The sequence below is a fragment of the Rhagoletis pomonella genome, unplaced genomic scaffold (genome assembly GCF_013731165.1).
Source record: "Rhagoletis pomonella isolate Grant_MI unplaced genomic scaffold, Rhpom_1.0 Rhpom_scaffold_00002, whole genome shotgun sequence".
In the NCBI taxonomy this organism is placed as follows: domain Eukaryota; kingdom Metazoa; phylum Arthropoda; class Insecta; order Diptera; family Tephritidae; genus Rhagoletis; species Rhagoletis pomonella.
The window spans coordinates 32,044,769-32,065,569 of NW_023458556.1; the positions used below are offsets into that span (position 1 = coordinate 32,044,769).

General features: G+C 37.3%; 5 protein-coding genes across 6 annotated transcripts in view; 2 read left to right on the forward strand and 3 right to left on the reverse strand.

Annotated features, from left to right (window-relative positions):
* LOC118733435 (hexokinase type 2) overlaps positions 1-736 on the reverse strand; it is a 29,609-nt gene extending 28,873 nt beyond the window's left edge. Inside the window, exons 1-2 of one of the 2 annotated variants that reach the window (XM_036462816.1) lie at positions 649-736; positions 510-594 (exon numbers count right to left, since the gene is read on the reverse strand). The gene's annotated coding sequence lies outside the window, so the exon portion shown is untranslated. The remainder of the gene's footprint in view (positions 1-509; positions 595-648) is intronic. The other variant, XM_036462817.1, reaches the window with a different exon arrangement.
* Positions 339-20,801, forward strand: part of LOC118733439 (thioredoxin M5, chloroplastic-like) — a 21,989-nt gene continuing 1,526 nt past the window's right edge. The window contains exon 1 of the mRNA XM_036462821.1: positions 339-598. Within this exon, the coding sequence (XP_036318714.1) occupies positions 585-598 (14 nt within the window). The 5' untranslated portion in view covers positions 339-584. The remainder of the gene's footprint in view (positions 599-20,801) is intronic.
* On the forward strand, positions 10,120-11,603 carry LOC118733437 (something about silencing protein 10). The gene has a single exon (XM_036462819.1). It carries the CDS (start codon positions 10,224-10,226, stop codon positions 11,550-11,552), a length of 1,329 nt encoding a protein of 442 aa, XP_036318712.1. The 5' UTR covers positions 10,120-10,223; the 3' UTR covers positions 11,553-11,603.
* On the reverse strand, positions 11,634-15,685 carry LOC118733434 (squamous cell carcinoma antigen recognized by T-cells 3). The gene is made up of 13 exons (XM_036462815.1): positions 15,508-15,685; positions 15,068-15,435; positions 14,828-15,003; positions 14,611-14,770; positions 13,877-14,549; positions 13,650-13,815; positions 13,451-13,538; positions 12,948-13,382; positions 12,775-12,892; positions 12,602-12,713; positions 12,348-12,468; positions 12,187-12,289; positions 11,634-12,121 (listed from the first exon to the last, which is right to left on the reverse strand). Exons 1-13 carry the CDS (start codon positions 15,583-15,585, stop codon positions 11,873-11,875), a joined length of 2,847 nt encoding a protein of 948 aa, XP_036318708.1. The 5' UTR covers positions 15,586-15,685; the 3' UTR covers positions 11,634-11,872.
* LOC118733442 (thioredoxin-2) lies at positions 19,396-20,654 on the reverse strand. The gene has a single exon (XM_036462825.1). The coding sequence runs from the start codon at positions 19,889-19,891 to the stop codon at positions 19,562-19,564; it is 330 nt and encodes a 109-aa protein (XP_036318718.1). The 5' UTR covers positions 19,892-20,654; the 3' UTR covers positions 19,396-19,561.

The following is a 20,801-nucleotide window of genomic DNA, read 5'->3' on the forward strand; positions in this document are numbered from 1 at the left end:
ATTTGTATGTACATTAAAAATAGTATTGTCTTTTATTATAATTAGTCTATTTCCACATAGATTGTCGAAATATCACAAAATGACTGTAAAACAGAAGAAACTTCAATAATTCTTCCTTAGTAGGCGAAAACAAAAATTTATTGCACTTTTTTGTATATGCTGATGGAAAGCATATCTTACCAAATTTCAGCAACCGAAAATTCGCAAGCAACGACCAAACTGAGAAAGCGGATAGTATCTTTATGGAAAATCAGCATCCTAAATATACCCCAAAAATATCCACATATAATTTTGTCCACCTAAATTGTTGAAATATCACACTGTGCACCGGTCATAAATTGTACAGTTTTCAGCGGATTCTGATAATCTTATACTACTAGACCTACTCTACTACCTCAACTGAATGACAAAAAAGTAAATACAACTTTTTTTTTTGTAGCACCGTGTTATTGTTCGAGATTGTCGATGTCACTTTTGCCGGGAATGGGCCTCACTTTTTAATTGCTTACCTAGCACAAAATAGGTCCTGTTGGAAAAAATTCTTCTTCGCTTGATCTCCAGGCTGTCATTATTGCTGTTATTTTATGCTGCATCCTAGGTAAGTATACAGAGTCATAAACTACTTTAAAATTGCACTCACCCTCTTACCATTATGTGCCACTAATGTTGCTGGTTCTCCTTTCTTCTTGCGAATGGCACTATTATGATTAAAATGAATTGAGTTTAACTAAATAAATGAGGATTTAAATATTTATTTTAATATGCCACACCCAATTGTCGAGTTGATAACCCTCCATATCTAAAGTCAATTAAAAAGCACCTACGTATGTAGCAGCTTAATACATATATACATACATACACTCATCAGCTGACCATGACGAGGTAAATAGTATTGATGTGCGATGTATTGATGTACATATATACATATATGTATATGTATGCATATGGGTGTTTTCTTGTTGATTAACAGACGAAGTTGGCATACTCCTCACCCGTTGCTTCTTCGACTGTATCGTTCAGACGCTATCACACGCCTACTTAATACATTGTATAAACATATACACGTGTACATATATTCTTATATATGTATATACATACATACGTAGATTACAGCCACTCATACTTGCATTATTATATACATACATACATATTTGCATCTGAACAAGACGAGCCCATCACTTTTCACCAATGAGATTCGGCCAAGTTTTTTTTTTACCTTTTGTTTTCATTAGTTTTATTCAAGTTTTTACATTTGCATAACCGACGAACGTTTACGACGAATTTTTTACTGCATACGTATGCATGTATTGTGGCTAAAAAATAGTTAAGTATGTATACTACTAAGTAATTGCTTATCTATCCTCGTATATTGTTATCTGTAACGTGAATCACTTCAGTTTCGTCTATATTCAATATAATCTAATCTTATCGGAGCCTTAGATGTGATGAATTGAATTTTTTTTTTGTGCATACCTTCCTAGTCACTAGATACTAAGTGAAAAACTCATCTACATTTAAATTTAAAAATAAAAATATAAATTTTACAAAATTTTAGAAAAAATAGGTCGCTGTATGCTGTAATTCCATTATGTTTGTTTCTTAAAGCGGCTGCTCCTTCTGTCTAAAACTTAAAATCAACGCCAAATGGAATTTTTTTTACTCATATAAAAATATTTCAGAAAAACCCTGACCCCGCTCAAAAATTTATATTGAAGATTAACTTTTATGGGCATCTGGTACTGTACTGTTATCGCTTAGATGACGGTTTTTATGTATATAAATTTTTCCAGAATTGTTTGAATTTTACTTGCTGATATTATTTGCCAATTAAATTCACTTATACAATTTTATAGGCAGATCATGAGATTGCAGAATTCGAACGGAACGGTAAAAACCTGCAGTCGTGCGACCTATATGTACATTTATATGTCAGGGGCAGTGGCTTGAGTTTCAGAAGGGTGGTTCACATTTTTGGCCAAGGTGAATTAATTAAAAGGTGATTCCAGAGCAGCCGATTCCAAGGCGAATTGTACTGATTGTCAAAATGATGTGTTTGTTGTACTTTTGTTTTGCTCTGATTTTCAAAGGGGCGGCGTATGCTGTGCCTCAGCGATTTCAGCCGAGTCCAAAACACCCCGCCAGTCATTTCTCTTCTGTGCCAATTGGAAATGCCAAGTGAAGCAAAATCCTTACCCACCTGGGGCTGGGTTCAGTAACTGTAAGTTTTCACGTGTACACTGAAAATTGTGTGCACTCTGCATTTTCCGATTCAGGAAGTGTGAGAATGAGTTTTAACTGTCAAAATTGTGTACACTTCTCTTCCGAAAAACTCACTGACTGACTTGATGGTCACTAATAGCCGTTTATTGAGCAATACATATAAAAATACTAGAGTACTGTGCTATTGAAAAAATAATAATTGCCAAAATCAGATTTTGCTGTTGTTAAATAAATAACTATAAGTGAAATCGCTAGACATACCCAAAGATGCGAAATTTGTATCATTTGATGTTAAGGATCTTTACCCATCGATACCAATCGTGAATACATTGAGGGTAACACTAGACCAAAACTACTTCAAGTTTAATAACAAAATATATAGACAAACTAACGGGCTAGGAATGGGTAATCCCACATCCGCAATTTTAATGGAAGAGTTCATGCAACCTGGAAGTAAAGTTCTACGCAAGATACGTCGATGACATCATATCTCTTGCAACGGGAGGGAAGAACAAATTCTATGCTATCTCAATGACGAAGACACGAATATAAATTGCACTATAGATAAGGAAAACGAAGGAAAAATAAACTATTTGGACATAACAATGAAAATCAATAAGGTTACCAACAAAAGCGAATTCGGGATATATAGAAACTCCACGGTCACAGACACGATAATACACAATACTTCAAACCAACCTCAACAGCACAGACATCTAATAACCAGGCTTGAACGAACCCCATTGGATAAAGAAGCTTACAGCAAAGAACTAAATACGATATACGCAATCGCGGAAAATAACGGATACAGAAAGGGCCTAGTAAACACCAATGAAAATAGGAAAGCCAGTCAAATTTCTCCATGTACAGCACAAAGGACAACGCCTAAACGTATTAGAGAAAATGGAGATATACAAACAAAAGACTTTCATCGGAAAAATAATACATGAACAAATAAACACCGCATCTGATAATATATCATATGCGAACCACTCAGGCTACTATACGCAAAACAGGGCAGTAACCCTACGACGCCCATAAACAATGAAACGCAAGCCCATACTACGAAAACAAAGAGAAAGAAAATAACTGATTTTTACCTACCTACGAATCCATGCAACAATTAATCAAGAAGAAGTGAGCAGCTGATTTCTACCGTGAGGATGTATGCACAGAACAAAAACCACTGGTTGAACGAAAGAATATAGTCCGCTGAGACTAAGAACCGACGACGATTTAGCACGGCTATAAGTAGTGACGGACAAACAGAAACTATTCAGAACGAAAAATGATACTGAAGATGGCACAACGCCAAAACCGGTTTGTCTCCAAACTAAATTTTACAAGTGACCTTAGGGTTAAGGTTCAGGGTTGGTATTTTAAGGGATTATAGTCGAAAGTTCAAGCCTTGATTTGAGCCTAAGTGGAAAGCTCTATCACCTTATGTTTAAGTGCGGTGGTTACTCAAACTTCACCAAAATCAGGTTTTGCTGTTCAATAAATGGCTATAAGTGACCATCAAGTCAAGGTGCAGGGATGGTATTTTTCGTGATAGTAGTCGAGACTTCTAGCTTAAACGATAATTGGCCCGCTGGTTCCCAAATAAACACGAAGTCGACAGTGTTGTGGTGTCCAGATGCCTATGCTCTAAATGTTTGTGTGATAGCAGGAGCTACTTCGTTTTGTCCCCGTTCTATCTAATCCCGAGAAGGCAGAACTGACGTAGCCCTTATTTAAACCACTTAGCCTTCTGAGAATTTCAATGTAAATGTCCACGTATTGGTAACCGACAATCTTCATCATTTAAATTTTATAAAATTATGTATTTGAGGCGGCCGCTGCAGCCGTGTGGTGTGGATTGCGTACTACCTGTCCGTAGGATCAATTTTCGAGCCATGGTCAAAGCAACATCCAAAAAAAAACTTACCGGAAAACAGTTTCTAAAGCTGTTTGCCGTTGGGAGGCGGCGTAAAACACTAGGTCCCTTTACAAAAGTGTACGCGCCAAAATGTTATTGTTATGTTTCTGATCACATTACATATTTTGACGATCCAAGTCTACAAATATAAATATTAGATTATGATATAGCGTTCGCATTTTCCATATTTTCTTTGGTCAATTAAAATAGAATACAGTAGTGCTTTTCATAAGAATTGTGCACTTGGGAAAATAGGCCGTGAGGTCAGAAGAGACCTAACCCAAATTTTTGTTTGTACTTACCTATTTAAAATAGCCTAAAATGTTATTCATTTTAAATTAAAAAACGCTTGTTCCTTAATTTTAAGATACAAGGCTAAATAGCGTACCATCAAATTAAGGAATAAGCGACCTTTATTTTAAAATTTATCACATTTGAGACTATTCTAAGTAGGTAAGTACAAACACATTTTTTTTTGGGTTAGGCCACTTCTGTTCTCATGGCCTAAAATATACAAATAATACCATTGCGTAAAATGATATAAATATAGTCCACCCGAATGCTTTAACTTAGGCACCTATTAACTAAACATTTGTACAAATGTATATAGTAAATACTCGTAATACCTACTTTACATAAATGTGCGCAAAAAATTTCACGTATACTACTTCGGTAAATGCCCCTCCATCTAGGTGGCTCGCGACTTCATAACTGATAACAACATTTGCTGGCTGGGGACAACGCAATTGTTTTTGTCAACTGACAAATGAGCTATGATCTACAGCAATAAATATAAGGCTGGTCGAGCGTTGGTAATTGTGGGGGGCGATAATGTGTTCAGCGTTGATAACTCGGTGACCCTTGATTTCCGGGGTAAAAGCTTAGCAGTCGAGCTTGGAAATTTGTGATTTTTCAGTACACGTACATATACCTAATAAGGGAAGCATGTATGTATGTATATATAGTATAACGTGTACATATGGTTGCATTAATTATGAAAAGCATTGGAGCAAAGCAAAATATAATACGCATATTTATTGCAATTTTGAAGGTTGAACTGAACATTTGATTGAACTCTTCGCGTACTTATGTATGTATGTAAGCATATACATAGATTCCTCTTTAGTCTTGATGTAGAAAAAAATTAAATTATGTTTAGAGCTTTTTGGAAAAATTTGTTCTAGTTAATTGAATTAGTTTAAAGATGTTATAAAATACACATTTTTCGAGCACAAACGAATTTTTGCAACTTAAAATATTTTTAAAAAGTCTGCGTTATGATCGAAGTGCATACTACATACATACATATGTATGTACATATTTTTATATTTTTTAATGATGCATTTTTTGTACGCTTATGTCGGCGCAGACCTAGCAAAAACTTTGCTTCTTTTGTAAGCGATGTGGAAGAACTGAAGTATTTCAGGCTTAGTCTGGCCAATGCCGGACAATCACACATAATGCACTCCGATGTCTCCTCATCTTCAAGGCACAGATGGCAATCCGTCTCTTCGGAAATACCAATCCGGTGCATGTGACAGCGCAGGTGATTATGGCCCGTCAGATAGCCAACAAGCAACTTGATATCAGCTCTGTTCAAAGATGCATATCTTTCCTAGTGAAAGGATAACCAAAAATTCTGCCGGTCTATCCGGCCGTCTACCTCTCCCCAGTACTTACTGCGTTCTGAGTTTACCTACGATTCTATTTTAAGCCTCGAGGAGGACCAACTGAGTCCGCGAAATGGTTCCGGCCCCACAAGTACGGACGATGAGCCTTATCTTGGCATTTCGTCGGCGGCCTTTTACCCGCGATCCCGTAGTGTCCTGGTACCCAGCACAGTAATACCGTATTCCTTGCTGACAACAGTTGAATGGTGCTAAATCACTCCTTGACGAGCCTCGAAGTGGTCGCCTTAATGGAAAGAGCCTTGATGCCCGCTTGGCTATCTAAAAATATAACTTGAAAAGTTGCTGTTAAACCCTTCTCAAAGTTCAGTCTGGCACAGATTAAGATTGCTAGTACCTCGGCCTGAAAGACCGTGGACCAAGTACCCACTGCAATAAAAAGTTTGGTGCCAGGTACCAAGACACCCGCTGCTGCTCTACTCTCCATCTCTGATAAGTCTGTGTACCAGTGTAAGTACATATCTGGGATCTAGTTCTGGTAAACCATTTGACCAGGAATGTTGGTCTTCCTTTGACATAGCGTTGGAGAACTCGCAGATTCCTAGACCTGGTATTTTTCTCGAAGCTGCGGCTGCTTGGACAAATATGTGGAGTGGGGTGCAGCCTAGGAGCGACTCTAAGGACGCGGTTGGACACGTTCTCATTGCTCCTGTCACCGACAGATTTGGAGTTTGTTTAGACGTGAAACGACGTATAGAGTCATAAGTTACAATCGGACGGACTTTAGTTCGGTATAGCCACCCGATTTGTTTGGAGTTTAGACCCCATGTTCGACCGAAAAGCCTTTGACAGGTCCACATGGCTCGGGTGGCTTTGCTAAGAGTTTTGTCTAGATGGGAATTCCATTAAATTAGTCGCTTATCAAAGGTAACCCCAAGATATTTGACTTCGTCAGATTATTCAAGCACTGTTTCACCAAGGGTAACCCATTGGTTCGGTTGTGCCTTTTTGTAAACGGTACCAGAACAGCCTTTTGCGGGGTTATGCAAAGGATTTATGCAAGTATACATGAAAAACTTGCCCCAAATAAACAGACCAGCGGATCGATGATAACATCAATGCATCTCTGAATTATTGCCGGTAATATACCATTTCCGCCTGCAGCTTTGAAAGGTTCTACCGCCCAAAGTACCTTGTCCCTGTCAAAGATGGACCTGCTGAGACTTCTAACTCTGGGGAACCTATGTTCAGAAGAGATAGGACTCGTCCGGACTTTCTCCACCGAAGATCCTGGGAAATGTTCTAGAGTTTAACCGTTGTTCTTCGTGAGGGTGTCATTGTGTCTTTTTAAGAGGCCTATCCCATTAGAAGGCTCCTTCGACATAATTTTATGTAGACGGGATGCCTCGGGCAGAGTCTCTATTGACTCGCATTTTTGCCTCCACGTTTCCCTCTTGGAGCGTCGAATGAGTTTATTGTATTCAGGGGGAGCAGCTCTGTACTCGACCCACTGATGTGATCTTTTTGCCTTGTTGAAAAGTTTCCCGACTAGTTTACGCTTTGCATCCAGTTCCCCGTTCCACCAGGGAACCCTACGTTTCATTAAGGAGGAACCGGGAGCTATGTTGTCGTGGAAGGATTCCAGCAGGACATTATATTGTGCACTGGCTGCCACTTCCAATTCGTCGATTGAGTTTGTCGAAGTTAACAGCGAGTCTGCTCTAGCATAGACCAGATTTTTAAAAAGTGTCCAGTTTGTTTTTCTGGGCGAGAAAGTAAAATTCCGCAACTCAGATCGCCCTGGGGTCTCAAACCTTATGTGTTGGCGGTCCGAGCACGATGCTTCGTCCGAAACTTTCCAATCGTAGATAAGTTCAGCTATGGACCTGCTGCAAGGAGTGAGATCTAGTACCTACCTCTTCTCTGACAGCAATAATAAAAGTAGGTTTGCAACCCGTGTTTGCGAATGCAATGAGAAAGCGAATAGCCGTCTTGTAATGCATTACTCCATTGATATAAAAAAAAGCGCTTACGAAAAACGAAAATGTTTTTTCATACATATGTATACTCGTACACTATATGTACAATGCGGATCAAAAATGTCAAAATGTTTTTTTTAAATACACCGGCACTCAAAAAAAAAAAGTAGTGTGTACTTTTAACCACACCCACATACCGACACGTTCATGTTTCGACCCGCTGAATCTGAGATCCTTTTGACTCGGACGATAACCCGAAGAAATAGCAAACTATTCGGAACTTCGCAATCTACTTAAGGTGTACGGGTCAAACGGACCTGGGATTCGGATTCAGCCGGTCGAAATATGTACATATATACATGTCGGTAGGTGAGTCTGGTTAAAAACATACACCATATTTTTTTTGTACATTAACATGTTCATATTACAACTTTTTCGTTGATGTTTGATTAAAATATTTGTCCAGGCTATAGCTAAAACAGCTTTAACAAAACAGTTTTAAAGACACAAACAAAAAATAGAAAAAATCTTCAGATTTTCTAACTTTTTTATATGAATCTGTAAAACACTTCTGAGTATGCAGTTTTATAACCCATGAAATTTTAGTATAATAAAGCTTCAGTTTGAAAACTAAAAAACGCTTTGATTTTCAAAAAATTGTATGTGTTGATAGTTTTTTTCCGGTTTTTTTTTTAATGATTTACTACTGTCAAAAAAGATTTCATTTCACACGGCAGATTGGCAAAACAGTCTCACCATAGTAAAAATATTATTCCACAGATTTCCCCATAGAACTTTGGTACCGATTCACACACGCCCTAATAGCCCAATTCTGTATCGGTGACAAAAATTTTTTACTGACAAATTTAAACTTTTTCATATATATTTTCCGTAATAAAAACGTGTTGGTTCATGTAAAAACAAAAAACAAAAAAGAACAAAATGACGATAAACAGTGGAACGTTAAGAAAGGCAGGCATGAAAATGTTACCACGCTCGTGACAGCTGGCTGCGAAGATGTGGAAAAGAGTTCTGGAAAATTTCAAAGAACACAAAGAATAAACTCACATTTGAAAATAAACGAAATGGCGTCAGAATGAGATTGACCAGAGCCGCAAAAGGCTGCAAATAGAAAACAGGCAAACTGGTTGCCATCATTCGAGCGGTCTTATTCTTGTACTCCGAGGACGCCGAGATGACAGACGTTTATCCATGGAAATGCTAGTGGACCACAACGGTAATTTTAGAGAACTTCTTCGTTTTGCCGTAGAGAGTGGAGATCCCACTCTGCATAACCATTTGAAGACGGCTGGAGCTAATGCAATATATTTGAGCTACAATATCTAAAATGTAATCATCGAGGCTTGAGGCGGAATAATCACTAAACACTTATGTAGTAACATGCGTCAATGAGACAAAGTGATTCCCAGTTACTATAGATGAACCACTGATGTAAGTGGAATCGAACCATTTACGATTGTGGTTTGGTTCGTCCACGAAGTTGAAAAGCAACGCATAATTCGTGAAGACTTCCTCGGTTTCATTCCCGTAAGTGATGTAACAGACGAAGGTATTGTAAAAACGCTGCTTACGACTTTGAATAAACTCGGAGTGCATGATTCAATAATTGAATCATGCTCGGAGTGGATATTCGTTTCAAGAATGTCAAGAATGAAATACCAAAAAAATATACTGTCATGTAAGTAAGATGTAAGTGAGTTTTTTTTTACGAGAGAGCTCGGGAAATTAGCGGAGAATTTAAGGGTTGTGCCACTGTTGTAAGAAAGACGTGTCCGGACGCTCTCAACGTTCATTGTGCAAACTACAATTTAAATCTGGCTATTACATATATTTCATCTATTGCGATATTTCATCTATTCGGAACTGCATGGGAATGGTCAAGACAGTTGTCAATTTCTTGCGGGTATCCAACAAGGCTGGAAATCTCTTGAAAAAAACGTATCCTTGCAGTATATTCTGGTTCTAAGCAGATACGATTTCTAAAATTTTGCGAAGCACGTTGTATCGAGCCTCTTGATTCACTCAGTTTATTTCTTAAAACATTGGACTTCATTTGTTTGGCTGTAGAGGAAATAGACGAGTTGAAGAGTAAATCTGATGGCGTACATACGAATGCCTTGCGTACATCCATTCGAACAACCCAATTTATCATTGCATTGGCAATGCTGAAACTCATCCTCATTTTGACGAAAAATATGAGTCAAAATTGGCAGAACGAAGACTGTTACTTGAGCCGTTGCGTCAGAAGTGGAAATCGGCAGTGAAAAGGCAATCCAAATTTCTTTATTGACAGCTCTTTATTGAAATTATAGTGAATGAATTGGGTGTAAGAAGAAGCGGAAAGTAAACAGCTGAAATAGACCCGACTTTTGGATTATTACACGGAGAATATAGAAAGTTTTCTATGTTTTTGTATTACACGTGAGTGCTAAGCTTCGAGCTGGACCAAGTTAAAAAATGGGAGACAAGATTCATATAGATAAAAGAAAATATGACGATGCGGACGATTACGAGCCCACCGATTCTGAGGCTGAATACAGCGAAGAGGAAAAAGAATTGTTGCGTGAGGTTCGCGAAAGGCGTAGACGTGACGATGACACCCATGAAAATGAGCTAATGGCATTCGATGAAAGTGACGATGAGGACGACGTGGATGATGGAGATGTGGGCGCCCTAATGCGAGACAGTGACATAGAAGGCGCCGAAAGCGATGATGATTTACCCGATACTACCGATTGGGGCAAAAAGAGCCGGAATTATTATAATACAGATTTTGTGGATCCCGATTATAGTACATACACTGCCGAGCAGGAAGAGATGGCTAAGGAAGAAGAAGAGGAGGCCAAGAAAATACAAATGCGCCTAGCGAAACAAATGAAGGAGGAAGATTTTCTGTTGGATGACGCACTGCTGCATACTATCAAATCAAAGAGCAAGGCGCAAAAGCCAGAAACCGAAGAAACAATCAAAATCAAAGCCGATCTTTCCGGCATAACCAAGCGAGATAAATTACGTTTGTTCCAAGAAGATTCGCCAGAATTTGCGCCGCTAGTAAACGATTTTAAAGGCTATGTGAATGAAGTGGAACAGGTGATATCACCTGTATTGAAATATGTACGTCAAAATAATGTGCCCATGATACCAGCATTACAATTTGCAGAACTTTACCAAAACATAGCATTAAGTTATTGTTCTAACGTGACTTTTTATCTATTGCTGAAAGCTAAACGTTCCGCTGTTCGCAACCACCCCGTTACAAAGCGATTGCTTCAATTTAAGAAACTAATTAAGCTGCTACAAGATAAATATGAAAACATAATACGCCCACAGCTGGAAGCGTTGTTGGAGCGCATTGTTGATGGTGATAAATTCCAAGTACTGGAAGTGAAGGATGTCGTTGAAAGGACAAAATTGAAGAAGAAAACAAAATTAGGAATACTCGAACAATACGGTGATGCCGTTGAGAATAATGATGAACCGCAGATAGCAAATGACGGCGCCGAGGATGGTAAAGTGAACGAAATCGATGCTTCCGATGGCGAACTGGAGGAAGATGAAGACACGCGTCGCGGAATTACCTATCAAATGGCCAAAAACAAGGGTCTTACACCTGCGCGCAAGAAGGAATCGCGAAATCCACGCGTCAAGCACCGCAACAAGTTCCGCAAGGCATTGGTCCGGCGCAAGGGCGCTGTACGAACCGTACGCAAAGAAACAACGCGTTATGGCGGCGAAATATCCGGTATCAAAGCTACAGTCAGCAAAGGTGTCAAATTCAAAGTATGAAAAGTTTGAATTTATTCATGTATGCATATCTATTTATAAATAGTTGTGTATTTTATATGGTTTTTAAAACAAAACAAATGATTGATACAAAAAATATATTAATGATTTTTTATTTTAGGAGGAAGGACACAAATGAAATCAAGTTAAATACATTATATTGTATTTTGCTGTTAAACATTTAAATTCTAACCACTAAAATTCACTGTGCGAGACAGGTGTTACTGGTATGGTATAAGTCGCGGACTTACCCCATCATAATGTTTCAAACACTTCGCGGACGAGTATAGTTTGCGACTGCAATTACATATCTTCATAATTCTTCATTTTTGCAATAGCTTGCGAAAATCATCATTGGTTTTTGAGGGAGCAGCTCCATTAGTAGTTGTGTTATTTACTGTACTTGAGATTTTACGACTGGTAAGTTGCTTGCGCACTACTGTTGGTATGAGTGACATACGTGGCTTCTGTTCGAAGGCCTTACTGCGCTTATTACTCATGGCAAGAAGTTTATTCGCATTTGTCGTTGAAGAAGCGGGTTTCGGTGGGGGCGCAGAAATAGCGACTGAAATCTATATAAAAAAATTTTAATTAATTAATTTTGAAGTCTAAAGTGATCTGCTATTAAATCCCATACTGTGTGGCCGCGCAGTTCAAGGTTATCAGTACCAAGCACTGCTTTCCCAGCTGCCGTCTCATCTTGGAACTCTACATATGCGATATTCTTAAACTTGCCACTCCTATAAGATTGATTACAGTATATTTATATTTAAATAATATGGTTTGGTGTTTCTTTACTTGTGATGTACTAAGCGAACGTCTTGCAGCTTTCCAAATGCACCAAATATTTGTTCGAGTTCTTCTTTTTTAGTGTCAGGCGGCAGACTTTTCACGAACAGTTTCTTAGGTTCCAAGTCGTCTGTATAAAAAATGGAATTGTAAGTATATACACACATATATTCACTATGAGGTTCAGAAGGCCAAGGCATAGTGAAATAATATAATTATATAATATAATATTATTTCACTATGTGCCAAGGTAAAAGTTTCACCTGAGTATTTAAATTTTTGACGTTTTTCTTTGTCCCGAAGTACGCTGGATACATACAACGGTCGACCTTTCAAAGAAATTCTATCCAGCGCTAAAGCCTTCTCAACTTCAAGCTGAAACAAAACAGATTATATAAAATCAATAAAAAGGCTTAAAAAGAAAGCTTTCAAAAACCTCGCTCTCTAACTCTGCATAACCAAAACCGCGGCTTTTGCCGTTCCCAGAGCGTATGAGTGTGACGTTAACAATTTTTAAATCTCCCAAATTGGAACGAATATCTTCTTCAGTCAAGCTTAAACAGAAACGTTTAAAATGCGCGAGTTGTTTTTAGTATTCAAATACTTTACCTGTAATCCAAGTTACTAAGAAATATTCGTAAATGATCTTTAGCCAAATCTATTGCTTGGTTTTCATGTTCTTTAAATGTGGTGGATTCAAGGCGTTTTGACCCCGGCCAATCTCCGCTCCCACCGCCTCCTCCACTTCCACTTGGTTGCATATCTTTCTCTGTTGTTTGCGATTTAGTTTTCTTATCCGGCACAGGAAGCTCGATGGAAGCTGCTGATTTGCGTTTTGTACCTTTATTACCTTTAACACTTGTCACTGAATCTGACTTAAATTGATTCATTTGTGTGCGATACTGAGTTAAGAAATCGACACATTCTTTTTTACAATTACTAAGAGTTTTCGTTGTGCCATTACAGCGTTCGAAACGCTCCCAAGCTGCAGCTATTACTGATGGATTATCTAGCGCTGGTGAATGCAGAGCTTTGCGGTACAATCTGAGAATATAGTTAAAATTTAAGTGAAATCCTAAAATAAAAAAAGTTTTAGTTATTATGCGACTTACTTTCTTGTTGCTTCCAAATCTCGACCCAGCAGCTCTAATTGCGCAAATTCAATCCATAGGCCAGAACGAGTTGCATTATCGGCACTTTCTAAATGTATAAATAAAAAGGCTAATTAGCTTAGTTACTAATAGTTTTGAGGGTATGAGTAACTTATACTCAAAGTAGTTTAGTAAGCTAATTTCAAACATTTAAACTTACCCATAGCAGTCGTCCAAAGTTCTCGTCCGCGTTTGGCATCGCGAAGTGGTCCATATTCTAGACGGCCCCAAAGTAAGAGTATCTCACAATTGCAATCAGCTAACACACCCCACTGTTGTCCGAGTATGGTCCAAGCCAAATTAAAATTTTTTCGCAGAATGTCACACTGAAATATTACAAATTAATAAATAACATTAATTCGAATTGGCATGGCGAAAATAATCTACCTCCTCCTCATTTTCATAATTTGTATGTCTTCGCAAATATGTCAAATACTCCATCCAAACTGCCACAGCCTGCTCAGCGGTTTGGAAACCAGCTGACATCGAACTCTCCAAGACTTCTTGTACTTCCTCACGCGACTTACCCAACTGTTCCAGCAGTAACATATGCTTTACATATAGCTTTTCTGACCATGTGCAGTTACGCAGCGCACGTTTATTAACATCCACTGCTGTTTGACGGTAGACGGGTAAATCTTGCATTTCTTCCGGGCGCCCGAATGCATCGCGATATGCAATAAAGTCAATATAGGTTAACCAACAATCGATATTTAAGCAACAGTCGGCCACCATACGTTCATAAACTGTTTGCAAAACATTTTCGTCAAGGAATTTGTCCGACTCCTTGATGTAGTTTATATAGACCTCAGCACGCTCCCTGTAACATTTGGCGTCTAAATCCTTGAGTTTCGTTTCAAATTGCAAAATTTTTTGCAAGTGATCTTTGGCTTTGAAATAAGTTTTGTCAATCGAGTCCCAACTTACTCCATTGCCGAATAGCTCCTTATTTCGTTCATAAAATACTTTAAACTCGATATAGCTCTCTTCCATATTAAAGAGGGGATACGATAATTCTTGTATATAACTTTTTATGTACCCTTCTTGCTTTGCTTCCGAACTTAATTAAATATTATTATATCATTACTTATTTGCTTATAACAATTTAAAACAATTCATACCTCATAGAAGAATTGCTTGCGAGATACTGCCGATATAGCCTAAAAAATTGTTGACCGTCAAGGCAGTGCAGTCCATAGGTACCCAACAGCTCTCGCCACACCACGTCTCGATCTGCGCACCGCGAAGCTAACGACGCAAACTTTACTGCTATGGCAGTTGCTGCAATGTGAAATAATCTTAGATTTGTGCTATAAAATGTCCCAATGTGTTACGTACAGTAATAGTCAGATAAAGATTTTCGAAATAGACTCTCCACAAATTCAATTTCTTTGGGTGATAGAGCCACATTCATTTCAATGCTTAAATATTTAAGCCACAAATCTTGTGACAAGGGATATACAGAAGAAAAGCGACTATATGCCTCCCGTATTATGTCCAAGTCATCTGTTGTACTGCAAATGTTAGCAAGCAATAGTTAAATTATAATATGTACACCAACTGCATTAATTAACTCACTGTGCTATACTGCAGAGTTGTAAATATTTATCGTAAGCATACTGATTTACATCAAATTCTTTTAGCAACTTTTTATATTCCACAATTGCTCTTTCCGTTTCGTCCAACTCATCGTCTTCATTGTCGTCGCTATCATTGTCGTTAATGTGGGAGTACAATACTTCCCTTGTCTCGGTCAACTGCTCATCCTCGTCACTTAAGCCGGCTTCATCAGCTCCCATCTCATCGTCTTGCAGCTGTGCTGCTTCATTCATAAGTGAATCCTCATCTGTGAGTACGGCTGGTGGTGGGGCCAAAGTACTCAGGACAGGAGGAATTTTTGTACGCACCGTGTCATACTCATCGTCCGATTTCAATAAAGCCTCCTCCTGAAATGTGTTAAAACAATTTTATTTGTGCAGCAAATCTGAAAAATGCCCTATCCCAGTTTTAGTAGTTACTTCGGCTTCATCGATTTCCTCTAATTCGGTTATGTTTTCCTTAGTCTCTGTTTGAGTATTTTCACCAGCTAAACTCATTTTTCTCAGTATTGACAGGTTTTTGCAAATGCTTTTTTAATTTTTATCTGAAATCAACACAAAACTTTTCGTATTCTTCTTCTTTACACCTCTTATTAGGCATTCACAAAGCAACGTGCAGTGGTGCTAATTTTGTGGAACTTAGGATAAACATTTTCAGGGTTTTAGAAAAGCATAGAACACGTCCTACAAATTGACTTGGCATCGAAATTGCCAGCGTACAAATAAATCCTTATTTGAAATATACTTTTTGCCGAATAGCTCATAATAATATAATTATACCATTATATTATTCAATTATTATTTTTAATTTTACCATGGGTTATTATAGGAAATTCGGCATTATAATCACATAGGCTTAAGACCCAACCTCAAATGGTGAACGCTCCTTTCAAACAAATTTGAATTGTCTTCGCTGTTTTTTTTTTTTTAACAGTTATATAATAGCCCAAAAGATGGCTGGAACTATAAACTGATTCTATCTTACGACTAAGACTGCTTTTACACAGTTCAAGTATTGAATTCAATTCTGCTCGCATGTGGAAGAGAGGGGGTGAGAAGAAAAGGGACGAGTACACATGCGTCTGTACCGTCAAGTCGTTTCAACTTTCGTGCTTTGCTTTTGGCATTTTCGTTGCTTCCCATTTAAAGAACCAAAGACTTGAATTCAACAGAATTGAAACGTGTAAAAGCAAATTAAGAAATCCAATCCCGCAAACGCATTGAGGGATCACACATGCGGGATCCGCGGGACTACATAAAAAAATTAAAAAGACGAATGTGAGCAGTGATCGGATTTATAATAGGGTTGGTAGAATCTGGAAAAAAATCTGGTAGATTTCAAAGAAATGCGGAGATCTCAGGTTTTGGATCAAACTTAGTACAAAAATTAAAAAAATTCTGCAAGGTTTCACCTAAATTGCAAACATTTTCAATAGAATCTAAAAAACAAAATAATTTTAGTATAATAAAGTGCAAGATTGAAGTTGGTAAAAATTGCGTTGAGTTGTGGCAATTTTTTCCTTGAACGTGTAAAGCGAAGCGCACATTGGCGCGATTCTGTCGTTGCGAATACGTTGCGAATTCGGCTGTTAACTTCGAATCCGCAAACGTGCGCACACTTGAGCGATTTTTTCGCGTCGATTTCCGATGTACAATTCACTAAATTTTCCCTTTATTTCGTGTATTTTCGCACTCGGAGTGCCCAAATCGTACAAAATACTATTATTACGAACGTTTTTATTAGTTTTTGTATATTACACGTTTTTTTTTCTTTGCCTTTATTGCTGTGACACCTTTCTTCTTCTTCTTTGACGCCTTCAAAACGCTGCAAGCCGCGTTTCGAACGCGTCAATAGAGAACATTGAAGGTTCGAAAAATTCGCAGCGACGGAATCGTGCAAGTGTGCGCTAGCGCATTAAAATGTATGGGTAGCATTGTTGTAATTTTTGGGCTTGCGGATTCGCAACGACAGAATCGCGCCAATGTGCGCTTCGCTTAAAGCAGTTCCTTCCATATCAACATATTTTTCGAACATATTTTGAAAGATTTCTGCAACCTTGCGGAGTGCTGCCAGCTTTTCTTTTTATCACATCACGATTTAGCGAATAAATGTGGTACGTTTCAGAAACCGCTACTTGCGATTTGCCGATTTTGACAATTCTCAAGTAAAAGTAAACAACGCTTTAGAAACTTTAAACTATGTTCCCATTAGCGTAATTTAGAGGTCAATCTTAATTTACGCATAAATTAAGTACAAACTAAGTAATTTCGCCTTGTAAAGTCTCTCAGTAAATTAAGTTGAAAGTACGTAGTTTATCTTAAACCAAGAACCAAATCACGAACAAATCAGTGTCGGCTCTAATTTTATCGATAATAATCGAAAAAAGTATTGTCCCATAACTGATATGGCCTTGTGTTTGTACGTTTTTGTTTTTAATAATCGCGCGTGGTAGTTTGTAAAATATTTCCAGAAGCTTTCTCTTTTGATCACTCATCTAAAATCTAAAAAATTACCACAAACAACTCAGAATATAAAAATATACGCAATTACTCACATTCGCGATCTCTTTTGGTTAAATAAACAATAACACAGGGTTGCTACAAAGCTGTCAAGACAATTAAAGAATCGCGTGTATGAACGCACTTAATTTAGTGAGGTATTTTAAACGAAACTAAGTATTTTATGTTGGTAATGTGAACATGAACTTAGATGCACTGAAATTTATTTATTTAATCTAGAAATAAATTTGCTAATACTTTCACAAAAATCGCCGTTTTTTTAACATTTTCGCTTTAATTCTTTTCATAAATCATATATTTTGCAATTTAACACAATAAAACCACGTTCCCTGTCGAAAAATTGAATATTGAGAAAATTTATTATTTTATACTACGTTCAAATTGACGAGCTAAACATGTTAAGGGTCGGTTGTTCAATGTCTGATTAGCACAAATCGGAGGTAGAAGCTCCGGTTAAATACAACGACTGCTTTATCGATCACATGTTATATGCGTGATCTCGAAAACGTCGACAATGATGTTTAGCCGGCAAGTGGGGATAACCAGACATTGAACAACCGGCCCTAAATGGGCTTGAACCAGTTAAATGAACAAAACATTTTCATGAACAAGTTAAATCGCATGCAATTGTTTTTGGAAAGTTGAACCAGTAAAATCATTTAACTCGCTTGAAAACCAGTTCAACGCAGAGTTGTGTCAGAAAGCTTTCTGCTCCGGCCAATCTGAAAGACCCAAAAGCTTTCATTTGACACGCCAACGTTCAAAAAATTTATATTCTGAAAAATATTAAAAATTAAAAATTATAAAAAAATATCAAAATTGTATGCATGCCCGCCCGCCAAAAAAGAGGCCCAGGCGGTAATTAGTTATTTCCCATGAGGTCTCATCGTACGCAGAGAAATAGTGCATACGAGCTAAACATTTTGAAGTCTCTAAGTAATCCGTATGCGTTAATATCATGAAGCAGACATGAATATTTTTTTCGAATTTTTATTGGTAATCAAACAACCGTCAAAGTTAACTCCAAATGTTCAATGTGGACGATTGTGTTTTCCGAAAAGCTCTTTTTCATTTAACAAGTTAAATGGGGCCAACATAATATTAGTTTATTTTATCCTCCCATTCTGCCTGTTATTGGTGTTTAGTGTTGGACAATTTTTGCTCTTAAAATTAAGAATATTATGTCGAGCAAAAATAAAACTACTCAAAAACGCGAATATGTGGTAGATTTCAGACCTTGTATGGTAGATGTGGTAGATGCTCAAAAAAGGGGCAGATCTACCACAATGTGGTAAAATGTCCGATCGCTGAATGCGAGTCGAGAACGTGCTCGCCAAAATGTTCATCGTGCATGGCTGTATTAAATATACAACATTTTATAACCCAGTTGATAATTTCAGGAGTAAAAACCCTTCCACTATACATTCCTTTCTCCTTTCTTTTTTGAATGGACTGCCATCAATTAAAGGCCTTCTTCTTTCTATATTAAGATGGAAGTCCTTTAAACACCAGGTTAATTTTAGCATTTTTTTATTTAGTCAACTGTTAATTTTCCTATTTGAATTCAGCGCGCAGTCGAGAAGCCATTTCTCGACTGAAGTTCAAAATCTTGATTATTAAAAATGTAGTGTAGGAATTATGTATGAACTTACAAACCTTTAAATAACATTCTACAGATCTGGACGTCTGATGGCCAAAATAAAAAAACTACCTAAATTAGATAGCTCAATGTCCTTTTTATTCTCAGTTAATCGTAAGATTTTTAACTTTATAGTTGTACAATATTAATAAAAAAATTGAATGTCATACCAGATGCATTTTACAAATTTTAAAAGATTACAATAACGTTCATCAAGTTCAGTACAATACAAAAAACATTAATTTTCACAATTATAATCACAAAACAATCAGAATACAAAATTTAATCATTTTCTTAACACTTAAATTCTCTTGCTCACTTAGCTCTTGCCATTTTCGACATTTTATACTCCAACTCCCTTTCATCAGCTCCTGAAAAACGATCTATCTTACGACCGTTTCTTATGAATACAAATGTCGGCATGCAGGAAACTCTGTAATCATGTGCTACATTACTGCACTTGTCCACGTCCACTTTTAGTACGACAGCGCGGTCCTTATACTTTTTCGAAAGCGCTCTAACCTTAGGTTCAATGCATTTGCAAGGACCACACCAACTGGCTGTAAAGTCGACGACCACCAAACGACCGCCAGCGGCCGACAATTGTCTATCGAAATCAGCATTGCTTCGGACAGTGTGCATCATTTTGATTTAAAAAAAAGTCGCGTTTTTTTTTTTTTTAAATAGAATTTAAGTTGGAAAGAAAACTTGTACAAGACACTCTGAGTTATAGTGAAATAAATACCAGTCTCTTAGCGATCCACTTGGGACGTCTTAATGCTTTGCGAGCTTCACACAAATTAATTTCTATATAATCAGTTCGCAACTGCATAAGCTGCTGGACTCCACCATCTGCCTATTAGACTACTGTTTTTGCGGATTTAACGGGTATTCATTTCGTTATACATAGGTATATGTATAAACAAATGTATTAGTATCCTATGTATTAATATTTACATACATACATACATAAATACATAACGAAAATTGACAAATAGCCGGCCTCAAGATTTGTATACATAAAAGGAACATTTTCGCTCAAAGAACAAAAACAAATAGTTTGGTAACGGTTATTATTTCAGAAGTGTGTTTTAGAAGACTGGTTTTAATGATCATTGTTTACTGTGACTCGTAACCAGTATGAGTTATCTTTCTATAACAACAAAAATATTCCTTAAATGTCCCTAGAGGTAGTAAAATACGAAAAAAAAAAACTTTAGGTTCTTAATGTTTGTTTTTTTTTGTTAAAATTTCTATAGTATTTAGGTTTTTTAAAGAAAATATTTCAAAAGTTTACTAAGTGTGGGAAGAAAGGCAATTGGTAGGCTGAATGGCATGTACAAACTTCAACTCTACTAAACATAGGTAACAGCTTTTGCCCATAAAGGCTCTACCTCTTAAGGGAGTCCCTTCCAGAATTAATTCCGTTTATTAATTTTTACAATTTTTAAGTTTGTAGCTTAACTCTTTGATATTGTGTGCCACATATGCTTATTTACTTATTTTTAAGAATTTTCAATTAAAATACAGTTCTTTCTCTAACAAACCCCATATA

Excerpts from the sequence above, each read along its gene's own strand:
- LOC118733437 (XM_036462819.1), top strand. The coding sequence starts at position 10,224 with ATGGGAGACAAGATTCATATAGATAAAAGAAAATATGACGATGCGGAC.
- LOC118733434 (XM_036462815.1), bottom strand. The coding sequence starts at position 15,585 with ATGAGTTTAGCTGGTGAAAATACTCAAACAGAGACTAAGGAAAACATA. Across the intron at positions 15,436-15,507 it reads AGGAAATCGATGAAGCCGAA|GAGGAGGCTTTATTGAAATC; the intron begins GTAACTACTAAA and ends AACACATTTCAG. Across the intron at positions 12,469-12,601 it reads TCAAAAATTTAAATACTCAG|ACGACTTGGAACCTAAGAAA; the intron begins GTGAAACTTTTA and ends TTTTTTATACAG.
- LOC118733442 (XM_036462825.1), bottom strand. The coding sequence starts at position 19,891 with ATGATGCACACTGTCCGAAGCAATGCTGATTTCGATAGACAATTGTCG.